The following is a 12927-nucleotide window of genomic DNA, read 5'->3' on the forward strand; positions in this document are numbered from 1 at the left end:
GTGGGTAAAAACAGTGCATTCTATAGTGTGTGATAGTTGGGGCAGCCCATTAAACAGTTGTTCCTGTGACACATTCCCCATCGAGATGCAGAACAGAACTGTATGCATCCAGAACTAGTTAGCTGCACGTAAGTTGCACCGAGTTCAATGGGATCTAAGTTCCATTTCCTTCAACAGGACCCAAGTAAGACTAACTTGCTCTGGATTTAAACCCGTATTTGATACCTGAAGTATTCTCCAAACAATTAATACTTGAAAACGTATGCCAACCGCAGCCTCTTCAACTGAACTCCTGGCCACAGAAAAGAAAAACATGAAAGCAGAACACTAGAGAGGAAAGCAATCTTGTTAGCTAATTTAAAGAGATAATTAGCTGGAGTCAACAAGTTTACTGAATATGCATCTTGAAGGGTAACATCCTGAAAATCTGGTTTGCTACTGTTACTGGTTTGCTCAATTACTGGTTTGTTCAACAGAACAGCTCTTTGCTGTGAATCAGGTCTGATGGCTTGAACCACTAAAACGAACACCGTTTGCCAAGCTACTTTCTGCTTTTGCCGTTTCACACAAAAGTAAAAGTGTAAATCACCACTATTTTCTACATTGCAAACAAATAAACCTGCTTAACACAACAAGTATACGAAAGATGAATGTCAGACCATTATGCTTAAAACAAGCTGCTCAAGTGCTTGAAAAGCTGACATTAACAGCAGCACGTCATCATCAAGCGTGTGCATTTTGTATCGCCAAACTGATCCTTTAAAAATGATACACGTTTTCAATGACACAATGCAGATATAACATTCCCTCTGGTCTGACCACGGTTAAGAGACCGGCTGTGTGTTACAGACTCAAAATCTCCTTTCCTGCTCCCACGCAATCTTCGTCACAGGAAGAAAGGAGATGGACAGGAAAACCTTATGGTTTGTTACGCCAGGCTGGCACAGCAAACAGGTCCAGATCCGCAACTTACCACCAGCAAGGCTACCTTTTTAATTCAGTTAACCCTTTGCTGGTTCAGCTCCACCTCTGCCTTCCCAGACACCCCTTGGGGGGGGGGCTTTATACTAGATACCACCAGCAACAGCTTCCATATAACCACCGTTCAGGCAGGTGAATAAAGGAGAGCTCCACAAGGGCTCCGCTTCCTGCTAGCAAAGCCCAGGCACAGTTGAATAGGGGGGACACCACTTCTTCATCCAAGCCCTGGCCAGAGTGGCAGAGTAGGGATTTGGTTTGCTTTGTAAGAGCCTATCACTAAAAAAAAATAATTAAAAATTCATAACACTAATAAAACTTCTTTTCCAGATAAATCTCATTCATAACTTTGAAGATTTTCTTTGAAAACACACACACACACACACACACACACAAACAAAGTGTAATATAGGATTGGATCCAAAGGGGCACTCCGTGCTAGAGCACTAAGGAAAACTGTGTGACGCTTAATCCCGGCAAGCAACGTTCACAGCTGCTTGGATCCAACGCATAAAACTTTGGGGAAACTACATTTTATACTCAACAGAGGGTTGCTTCTGGGAATGGCACAACAGAACTGGTCCAAACCTTTTTGGGTTTGAATGTAAATCCTAAAGTTGACCTTTAACAGAATCCATGTATATTATTCTCATGATTAGACACAAAGATAGCCCATATAAAAGATAGCTAACTAGGCTGCAAGCATTCAGATTCATTAGTGGAGAAGGTTTGAAGAAAGGTTTAACATTCAATTTAATTTAAAAGAAGAGCAGATCACAGCAGCAAAGAAAAAAGAAAAAACAACCATCCCTGAGTATGAAGTTAGACAACATGGATAAAACAAATTAATCAGATGTCAGAAGATATCAGGCTTCTACAAATATAAAGTTCTACATTTATATTGTCAATTTAATGTGGGCTTTTTAAAAAACGGATTCAATAACTATTTATCCATGTTATCTTTAAAAAGAATATGGAAGCAAATGTTTACCTGTATCCAAACGCTTTACAGGGGACTCATCATCCACCTCAGAATCTCCACAAGCACTCCTTGATCTTTTCCTGGGCTGCAGTAGTGTCTCCAACCTTGGAAGGACTACAGACAAAAAGGTTTTGGTCCCTAGCTGTGGAGAAGTTGGCTGGGTTTCAGTGTTCTTTGCAGACTTTGGGGGGCTTACACTTTTCGATTTGCAGAAGAGAACAGAAGTACGTCTGTTTACATCAGTTGATGACTCAGCTACAGCAGAAACGGTCGACTCACTGAGATTACTGTCAAGTAAGTGTTCTGGAGTGTGTCCATTTATTTCTTTCTGAATGGAAGTACTATACAATTCATTGTCAAATTTTACTCTTTTGTAAAGTTTATTCTGCTCTGGATTGAGTTCTACAGGTTTGAGGGTTGGTGGCTCTGAATTAGTCTCCGAGTTTGAAGGAAGAGGTAATGCATCTGATGGTTCAAGTTTAGGGGGAGATTTATCTCCTGAAAAAATTAATAAAGTTGGGTTTTTGAAAACTGATAGTTATAAGAGCTACTACATAAAACTTAGTATCAAATATGTAGCCCGCAATAATTATTGTTGTTTGATACAAAGTATAACACATAAACTTTAAACCAACTGTCCTAGTTAGTGCCTGGGTTTAGGGGAATATGGTAAGTGTGGAAAAGATTGGCTCTAATCTTCAATGTATTTATTTCATAGCGAGTCCCACTGGAACCAAAGAACTCACTCTTGCATTGTGGATTGAATCTTAAGAGTTCCAATTTGTGCCAAAGTTTTAAGCCTCTAAAATACTATTAGCTTTCAAATTGCATAGCGTTTCATGACGTAAGCTGTTTATAAAAGTACTTAAAATACAGTAAGCTGAGTAATATATCCACCTTACCTGTTTAAACTTTTTCAGTTAGTTTTTTTTTTTAACACTTTTGGAGCCTGAAACTGTTGAGAATTAATAGGGGGCTTTGAAAGCGTTGCTAAATTAATATATTATTGAGAATTGCAAAACAGCTTAGAGTTACGGTTACCAGTTTCAATTCAGTAAAACTTACACTTCGATCTTAATGGCAAAAACCCGACAGGAAATATCATAGCTTGGCTGCAGACTTAAGTCATGCTTGCAATGAACCCAACCCTAAGGATGACATTCTGTAGTGTACCTGACTGATCAGTGGACTGCTTACATGACATTGAATTTCACCCACTATTTGGAGTATGTATGTATATGTGTGTGTGTGTGTGTGTGTGTGTGTGTACACACACACACACACACACACACACACACACACCATTCCTTCTACCAATTCATCTTTCCCCCCACTATTTAGTTAAGCATCATTCTGACATTCTTTACAGGAATTATTTACCTGGGAGAATGCCTGCTATTTGGGTCAATAAAGTCTACCACCTTTGTTTTCAAGCACAAGAGCTTCTCTCACTTAACAATCCATACATATTATCTACAAACTCCATGCAGAATGAAAGAGAACATAGAAAAAACAGCTATTTCTACCGAAATATTTTGTCAGTATCTTACACCAACAGTACTGAGGGGGTGCTTTTGTGACTTTGAGGATACTTAACGCTTCCCACAGGTTTCTCCTCTCGTGCAATTTGCTTCTACACACAATGAAAATACTAAGCAGCTCCCCATTTACCGTATTTTTCGCCCTATAGGGCGCACCGCCCCATAGGAGGCACCTAGGTTTTTTTTGGGGGGGGGGAATAAAGAAAAAAATTTTATTTCCCCCCCAGGCGCGGGGGAAGCCCGAGCTTCCCCCAATCCCAGCCCCGAGAACAGCCTGCTATCCGCAAGCCTAGGGAGGCCAGCGGTAAGTCGCACAGGTCTCCCCAGGCTTCGGAATGCAGGCAGCTCTGCGCAGCCATCGGGAGGCGGGCACGACTTCGCCCCCCGCTCCGGATGGCTGTGCAGAGCTGCACTCGCCCCGGGACAGCAGGCAGCTCTGCGCAGCCATCGGGAGGCGGGCGCGAAGTGGCGCCGGTCTCCCGAGGGTTGCGCAGAGCTTCCTGAAGCCTGGAGAGCGAGAGGGGTCGGTGCGCACCGACCCCTCTCGCTCTCCAGGCTTCAGCGAAAGCCTGCACTCGCCCCATAGGATGCACACACATTTCCCCTTCATTTTTGGAGGGGAAAAAGTGTGTCCTATAGGGCGAAAAATACGGTAAACTTGCTTTGGATTTTAACCTTTTCCATATTTTTGAATTAAAAAAGGATTCAGCATACATTCTTTATTCACATCTCAACCTTTTTATTTTTTCCCTTTTTTCCCTTCTTCTTTTTTGCAGTTCACCTATAAAACTTGCATGGCCACGACTGTGAAGACAGTAGACATAGCAAACATGTGCACCTGAGATATAAACAACTGCCTTATCGGGTGTATCGGGAGCAATTTCCAATGCGACAGCAGGGAAAGAAACTAGCCGCTAATGAAAATATGAAGGCCCACTGCAACAAATGCAACTTTCTATGTAATGTAAAAACTGGATAATCACTTGGAAACAGATAGGTGCAACAGTAAGCTTCTTTAGGCACATTAGATTATTCTCACCTCTTCAATCTACTCTTAAATTTTTCCCATTCCTACATGCTCCCTTTTAATCTGGATTATAGCGATTTCTAGCTTATCTGGAAAACAACTTATTTTACTGCTGCAAGAAACTGAGCAAGGATGCACAAATATGGATTTTCTGACATCTCTTAATCCCTGTGCAATCCTGCCAGCATCACTCTTGATATTATACATGTTTACTCAGAAGCAATTATTTGTAATTCATTCATTGTAGGATTAAGGTACTCTTGGAATCTGGGCAGGGAACATAAGAGAATAAAACATTTTTTAAAAATACCCACCTCTGATTATATACTAAACAAATTAGATTCCTAAATTTGTATTTAGAACCTACAAAAGTGTACAGAAGTGCAGGGGTTTTGATAACACTAAGTAATTTCTTATCCCCTTCCACTCTTGGATTGTGGCAATTTCTATCAACTTTTTATTAATACTTGCTTAAATTAACAGATCTTACCTTCTTCGCCTTCTTGTTCTAATACTGCATTTTCTTCTTCAAAACTTCCAATACCTGATTCAATCTGAGAGGGCTGATGCTGTTGCTGGCTTATCTTGAGGCGAATCAAGTTAATTTCTTTCTTTAAAAGCTTTGCTCGCTTACTCCTAGAACCACTGGATTTCATTGCACAGGTGAGATCAAGTTTTTCTAGTAACTCTTTCAGCTGTTCTTCCAAAGACATGTGCACTCGGTTAGCAGGATTCAGTAACCTATCCACTGAAGTTAAAAACATAGGCATTTGAACAATGTTTTTCACCCTATAGCATTAAGAGCACAGCTAAAACACGGGTGCAGCAGAAACACTTGATAAATTGTAGGATTCTGTTCTCCCACTGCAGCTGGTATTGTCCCAACAGCAGTTTTCACTAAAATCATTAAAACATACCTAGGAAATCTCTAGGATTTCAGACAGCGGTCTCTTGTGCAGTGGACGTTCCTCATGCAAAGCAGATGTTCCAAAGTACAGTTGAGCCTTGGTTCTTGAACAGATTCTGGAAGTCCGTTCAACTTCGAAAACCAAGGGGCGGCTTCCGATTGAGCTGCAGGAGCTTCCTGCACTCAATTGGAAGCCGCAGAAGCAGCAGTCGGATGTTCGGGTTCCAAAGAACGTTCGCAAACCGGAACACTCACTTCCTGGTTTGCGACGTTCGGGTGCCAAAACGTACGAGTACCAAGGCGTTCAACAACCAAGGAGCGACAGTACTAACTTTGTATGCCAAAGCACCCACTCACTGGCATCTCCACTTGAAAGGACCCTCAATAGCAGGGCTGGGCAAAACCAATGCCGGAAATCCGAGAGCTACATCTAATCACAATGAACAATACTGAGCAAAATGAGCCAATGGTATGATTCAAGATGGCAGTGTCAAATATTCAATGCTAAGACTGTCCTGGCAGCTCCACAAGCTCTATCGATGATCTCATTCACTTTCCACATCCAGCCCCTCTGCAACATGAACTGAACATGAATTTTATGTTCCAAAGGGCACAAAAATGCCTTTATGAGTTATTGTATCAAACCTACTAATGTAGGTTTGGCCATCCAATCTGAAACAAATTCTATGTGTAAGCCTGGATGCAGAATTTCCCTCCCTGTGAATTTCTCCACAGATTTAGCGACTCAAATTTACCTTGCACAGGTCATGAAACAGCACTGATACATTTGCTTTCTGCTATTCTTCCACTCTACATTCCAGGGACTTCTGCACTGGGAGTATGTGTTTTTGAATTGCTATAAAAACTCCTTTGCCATTCCCGAAATCTCATATGAATGTATGAGAAGTGCTTTTTCTCAAATCTCACGGCATAATAACAAATGGATTACTATTGCACTGCTGCTAGTTTACATGCATGCTTTTGAAGGAAGAAAGCCCACCACAGGTTTAATTAACTCTCTCGACATATACATTAAAAATTGCTTCTGTATATGCAGAAGCTGAAATCAAGATTCCTTTCTTTTCCTAGGAGGCCAGAAAGATAATTATGATACAGGCAGGAATATAAATCACATCGGGGTAAGAGTGAGTAGATGGGGAAATTATGCAAATAAATGGTAGAAACAGGAAGCTGTGGCAAAAGCAAATAGTACATGTTCTAGAAATTCACTATAAACTGGAAGACAAACATAACAGGCACTGTCAGTTAATTTGTGGAAGGAATCCAGAATGAAATGAGGAAAGTCCATTCACCCCTAGTTTAACCTCCCATGTTAAAATATCTTGCCATCTTTCTAAAAAAAAGTGATTTTTTATTTTGCTTTATTATGTTCTTATAAGTTTTTTTTTTACTGTCCAACACTTTTTTCCTATTGCAACACCTACATTCCAGAAGCAGAGTCCACAAAACATGCAAATAAACAATAGGATTTCAGTATTTACTTTCCTAAGAGCAGTCTTCCTGCTTCATATCACAAAATGATCTTTAATCTCAGAGATACAAAAAATTTGTGGTAAGGCTTTCTACATTACAGCAGTCCCCACGATGCCACAAGTGCAGGAAACCCTTGCCATATCCCTAAAGCGCCACACTTTGGTACCAACTGCATATACTGCTAAGCCATGAATCTTCATTTTTCAAACCACACTGCATACGCTGCCTAACTTCACTCCTTTGTTCCTGGGAATGAAGCGGCTAACCAAATCACAAAGGTCCTAGCTTTTGTGTTTTGAACTTGAGATCATGTTTGGGTTTTTTTTAAATGGCTAAGCCAACAACCATCATTTAAAGCTGGCTATAAATTGTGGCTTGTACTTAACATTACATGCTGGGTTTGGATATAACATTAAACTTTCCACTTCATAGTTTCTTTCCACTTGTGAAAGAAGAGGAGTGACATAGGAATGCTTGGGTTGCACACAGCTCATGCACAGTAGATTTTAATAAACCACGTTTCACGGCTTAGTGCTATAGGCAAAGATGAGCTTTGTGTGAGAAACACACCTTGTTTAAAAGGCTTCAAGAATTCTGAACAAGAATTGACCCACTCAATAACCTGAAAATATTATATCAACACTCATTCTGATGCGTCCTTACCATCTTCCCAGGTAAAAGGTGGAGGAGATTCAAGTTTAGGCCGTTCAGGTAAGTGCATTCCAGTTTCGTTATTATACCCAATTGCCTCCGCATCTCTTCTAGCTTGTCGCAGAACAATACCTCCTTGATCTCTTAACCGCACAGCAGCTCTATAGAATATTGTATCTTTTGCATTGTATTTCATACAGTTTTCAATGATAAGGTTAAAATCTTCTTCAAACTCGTTGAGATTTTTATAAGCTTGGGCATCCAACTGTTTTCTCATAGTAGAAAAATCCATGGGATGTTTAATATGATCCAAATAATCTGGAACCTGCAAGTACATTTTTTAAAAAAAATATTTTTAATTCTTTGCTCTTTGATTGAAGCAGAAATATAAATATACTATACACTATACCACATTAACAAAAGGCAAAAATTACTTAGTTTCTTCCTACAAATATTGAATCAATGAGATACATAGAAATGTATAAATGTGTATGTTTGTGACCTTGATAATTTGAAGCTTTGCACTTTCCAAACCTCTGTTCCCTTAATCTACTTTTAAAGGCAACCTTTATTTTAAAGTGACCTGGGCACAGACAAATTAATTTTAATAGTTAAGCTAGAAAATAATCTAGAGTACTCTTCTGAGATTTGTATGATTAAATGCTATCATCTGGTTGAAGAATCAAATATTAGGGCTGGATTGAACTAAACAGTTGCACTAGCAGGAGCAGAAATCCTTGCACGAACAGATATTGGATTCCTCCTTTAATGTTTAATTTTAACAAAATAATTATTTTTATATTTATGCTTTCACAAAGTCTAGAAAATGAAGGTATTAACATTTTAATGTTTGCAAATTAAAGCATTTTATCCTTCATGTGCAAGTCTGGTGATGCCAATTCTTTTTTTACCAGGTTCCACATCCTGCAGTGTATTTCCATGCTGTTGGCAGAGGGGGACTTTCCTCCTCTGGCAACTCCCTCAATCTCTATGCTGAGTGCAGATGAGGAATGGAGTGATCTGTCCATCCTCAGCCAAGTTACTCACTCACCTGCATGAAATTCCATGACACCTATGGCTACCAAGCTAGCGCTTCAATACAAAACTGATCAACTGTATCAGAAATATTAAAGTTTCACCTCTTTAAGATTCACTGGTTGAGCAAATATGCGAGCAGAATCCTTTTCCTGTAGTTGGTCTAGAACTGACCGCAGTAGTACAGTAAATGGAGTTAGCTGAAGTTCCATGGCAACCTGTTCCACTTTGATCTATGCAATGGAAGACAAACAGAGCCCATTTCATTCATGGATACGATTGCAGACTGTAAGTATGAAAAATTGAATTTATCAATCCTAAGCAACTGTATTCAGAAATAAATTCCAACAAGTTTAATGGTGCTTACTCACAAAGTAAGTGTACACAGGACTGCAGCTTAAATGTTATATGTGATGTATGTTCAATGTGCAATAACACAGGAAAAAATTGATTTGCCTGTATCTGGCAATGTTTACAGCTTAATTACAAAACCCCGTGTGCTTTTGGCAATACAACTAACATAGAGCCATGGGTAACATTAAAGAGTATACCAATGAAAACACGACAGATAATCATGGTGCTCTTTCAAAGTCTGGAGCCTTCCCAGTTACCCCACGCTACCAAGGTGCTCTAAGGCTGTTCCATGTTGCCCTGAAACATGCGCAAAGAACACCTACAGAGAAAGTAAGGGATCTTGAGACTAAGTCCTATTAGGAAAGGTTGAAGGAGCTGGGTATATTTAGCTTGGAGAAGAGACTTTAAAAAAATGACACGATAGCCGTAGTCAAATATTTGAAGATGGCCATCACATAAGTAACAGCAAATTTCTCTTTTGTTGCTCTAGAAGGCAGGACCCAAAAACAATGGGTTCAAATTACAAAGCGGGGACAGGGGGGGACAGAATTAATCTAAACATTAGGAAACAACTTTCTGACAATGCAAACTGCTTGACAGTAGAACAAAGAGTCTTGGCAGGTAAACTCTCATTCATTAAAGTGTTTTAACGCTGGATGGCCAGCCATCTGGGATGCAGCGCTAGGTTTGCTAGGCAATCTTTGGGGTACCTTCCAATTCTATGACCAAGCACAGTACAAATGCATGAGATCTCTGATCCCCAAAGCTCTAAGATTGGGAAGAGGGTAGGATTCATGCACATTCACTTTGTGGGCGTCCAAAGTGTTTCAGAAATGGAGCATGACACATGCTTAAAAAACCCCTGGAGATTAGAATTTGAGAAAGGGGTTCTTCTGACATTTCACTGTGCTTCGGAGATGTCCTCCACATAGTGTGATGTCAGATACACCCCTCCCTCATTATGAGAAGAGCAGGTTTCTGGTAACCATAAATTCTGGCGGCTACCAAGGCCACCCAAGATTTGTGGGTCCCCGAGTGTGTATCCTTTGAATCAATCCTGACTCGGCAACGTTTCCCTTCAAAATCCTAATAAATGAAATTACTCATATACCTGTTCTCTTTTTAACTTTTCTCGTTTTCGTATAAGTTCTATCAGCAGCCGTGCTCTCTCCAGATCATGACGGAGCCTTTGCCAGTACTTCAACTTCTCCTTTAAGGCTTGTGTTTCTTCATCATCTTCCCTCTTACGAAAGAAAAGTAGTAGTTTCTATGTTATTCTGCTCTTAACTCTACAGCTAACAGTAGCTTCTAGCAAGCATTTCAAGAATAATTTTGAGTCCAGCTAGCCTGTGAAGTTACTTACAATTCCAGGTATACTATTTTTCTCTGATAGAACAAAGATAGGAATTAAAATCTCATCTTCATTTTCACTTAATACACAATTATACTGTTCCTAGCTACCTATGCCATATATTATCAACTCAAATCACATGAGCAGTTTAATTATGCTGGAAATTACGGAAGATACATACCTGTTGTGTGTTTCTTTGTGACTGCAAACTAGACTGCAGTCTTCTCAATAAAGGGACACCATTTCTGGACAACCTTTTAAGTAACCAGTAACTATGTACTCTTTCAACAAATTGCTTCTTTCGCTGAATAGCCACCTGATTCATAATTTTATTTAATCTAAAGCATAGGGGGGGGAAACAAACATATTAATTTTTGTAACTCAGCGCTGCATATTTTAATTAAGAAAGAAAATGGAATACTTCTGAATCGGAAATGTTGTTTTGAAATGATACCAACATTTACATGGGCTGGTGTAAAAAGAACTTCAGGAAAGCCAAGTGTCCCCCCCCCCTTATTTTGGATGACACACCTATGTTACATCGCAAACTTGTTTTGGAATTCCCCTTGATTTCAAAAGTTTTACCATGTACTGGGGGTAAGGGACTGCTCTCCAAGAAACACTAACCGAAAATTCTTTTAGGTACTTGGGAGCTAGTCACACTTTTAGAACCAGGGTATTATAAACAGTTACATAAATCTTACAAACCTGATATAGCTAGAATGTTATTTTCACCTGTTATTTCCTTGTGGAATGTTTCACAATAAAGACCAAAAAAGAAAAGAAAGAGCCTGAACTACATACATACCCTAAGAAATTTGACAAATCAATACATATTCATTGAATTCCTTTCTTTGATTAAATTATTTAACAGTTTTGCTACTGAAGTTATGTAGTGAAGCCTGGGAAGCAAGTTTACAAGACCTATAGTATCACATGTCCAAACACATACCTGTTAAGTCACATTTGACTGTGTAATACTAAAAAAAGAATCAACTCTCTTTCAATTAACCTGGTTGCCTAGAGATAATTCTCAACTGATATAAGATCCAGGCAAGTTGCCATTTACAAGTTTGATGTATCAGACTGCTATATTTCTATTACTATGCCAGCTGTGTTTGCTTCATCTAAGTACCAACAGGTGCATCTTATTTCCACTAGTTTTTTCTTCTTCATGGCATGCCAATCTGGATAATAGGGGATTGCATTAGAAATGTTGAGACAGAAATAACCTTCTAGTAATTAGCCAAAATATTTTTGGGGGAAAACAAATTTACAGATGAGTGCTAAAACTGTTATTAGAAACAATTCTCCTTACACTTCTGCATGTAACTTCACTAATTTTATTCAAGGGATATATGAAGGTATTAGAAACGCATATAGCATCCAAAGCACTGCACATGCACATATCCAAGGGATTTTTTTGGCCACTCATCCTAATGTAGCCCTCACTCACTCTCTCCAAGCGCCTATTCCACTGCTCCTGAAGGTTGGGAACCATCAAGAGTAAATTTAAATTCAGAATTAGGAGCTATAAATCAAAAGCAAGATTGGCAACCCTACCAACCTCCCTGAGTACAATCAGACTTAGATCTGGGCCATAGGTCTGTATGTGTAATTATTTCATAGGCAGTAGTACACTATTAAAAGCACAGGGGAAAGGGAAATATTTAACACTTCCTAATATCAGATAAAAGGGACGCGGGTGGCGCTGTGGGTAAAACCTCAGCGCCTAGGACTTGCCGATCACATGGTCGGCGGTTCGAATCCCCGCGGCGGGGTGCGCTCCCGTCGTTCGGTCCCAGCGCCTGCCAACCTAGCAGTTCGAAAACACCTCCGGGTGCAAGTAGATAAATAGGGACCGCTTACCAGCGGGAAGGTAAACGGCGTTCCATGTGCTGCGCTGGCTCGCCAGATGCAGCTTGTCACGCTGGCCACGTGACCCGGAAGTGTCTGCGGACAGCACTGGCTCCCGGCCTATAGAGTGAGATGAGCGCACAACCCTAGAGTCTGTCAAGACTGGCCCGTACGGGCAGGGGTACCTTTACCTTTTAATATCAGATAAAATACCGAGATTAGACCAAATAGTCTGCCCAGTAGTTTTCTGGGTTGAGGCAAATATGTCCCAAGATATTACACCTGTTAGGGTTGCCTTTAAGAATCAATTTCTCAAAATAAACAAAGTCAGTATATGAAATAGTAGAGGTATGCAGCACCCAACCTTCCATTTCCAGTGTGGGTATCACATCACACACAGTAAGTACCCTGGGCTCCTCTGGGGACGAAGGCAGGATATAATTTTAAAATATAAAGAAGCAATATGTAGCCAATATGGTTACTTTCTAAAATTAATGAATTCCATGAATTTTTTTAAATATATACATGATGTTTTGTGTTTAACCCCTCTGAATGTTTAGAGGTTGACACCATCATACAACAGGAAGTCACTCTTGAATAGCCCCCCGATTCACAAACCCAACTCCACTAACACAGCATAGCTGGAAAGAATCAGGGAACCCCAGAAAATAAAATAAATTCTAACTGCTAATTGAGGATGTAGGACAGGAGTAGGCAACCCCTTTTTCAGGGCTGGATTTCAGTGGAGGA

The 12927-nt window shown here is 40.0% G+C and overlaps 1 protein-coding gene across 5 annotated transcripts in view; it reads right to left on the reverse strand.

The window, feature by feature from the left end:
• BRD1 (bromodomain containing 1) overlaps positions 1-12927 on the reverse strand; it is a 41932-nt gene that overhangs the window by 19310 nt on the left and 9695 nt on the right. For 3 of the 5 annotated variants that reach the window (XM_053404516.1, XM_053404515.1, XM_053404519.1), the window contains exons 3-8: positions 10502-10658; positions 10081-10212; positions 8720-8848; positions 7593-7905; positions 5019-5276; positions 1970-2458 (exon numbers count right to left, since the gene is read on the reverse strand). In XM_053404516.1, the coding sequence (XP_053260491.1) occupies positions 1970-2458; positions 5019-5276; positions 7593-7905; positions 8720-8848; positions 10081-10212; positions 10502-10658 (1478 nt within the window). The remainder of the gene's footprint in view (positions 1-1969; positions 2459-5018; positions 5277-7592; positions 7906-8719; positions 8849-10080; positions 10213-10501; positions 10659-12927) is intronic. The other 2 variants (XM_053404518.1, XM_053404517.1) reach the window with 2 other exon arrangements.

Source organism: Podarcis raffonei, chromosome 10 (assembly GCF_027172205.1).
Source record: "Podarcis raffonei isolate rPodRaf1 chromosome 10, rPodRaf1.pri, whole genome shotgun sequence".
NCBI lineage: Eukaryota > Metazoa > Chordata > Lepidosauria > Squamata > Lacertidae > Podarcis > Podarcis raffonei.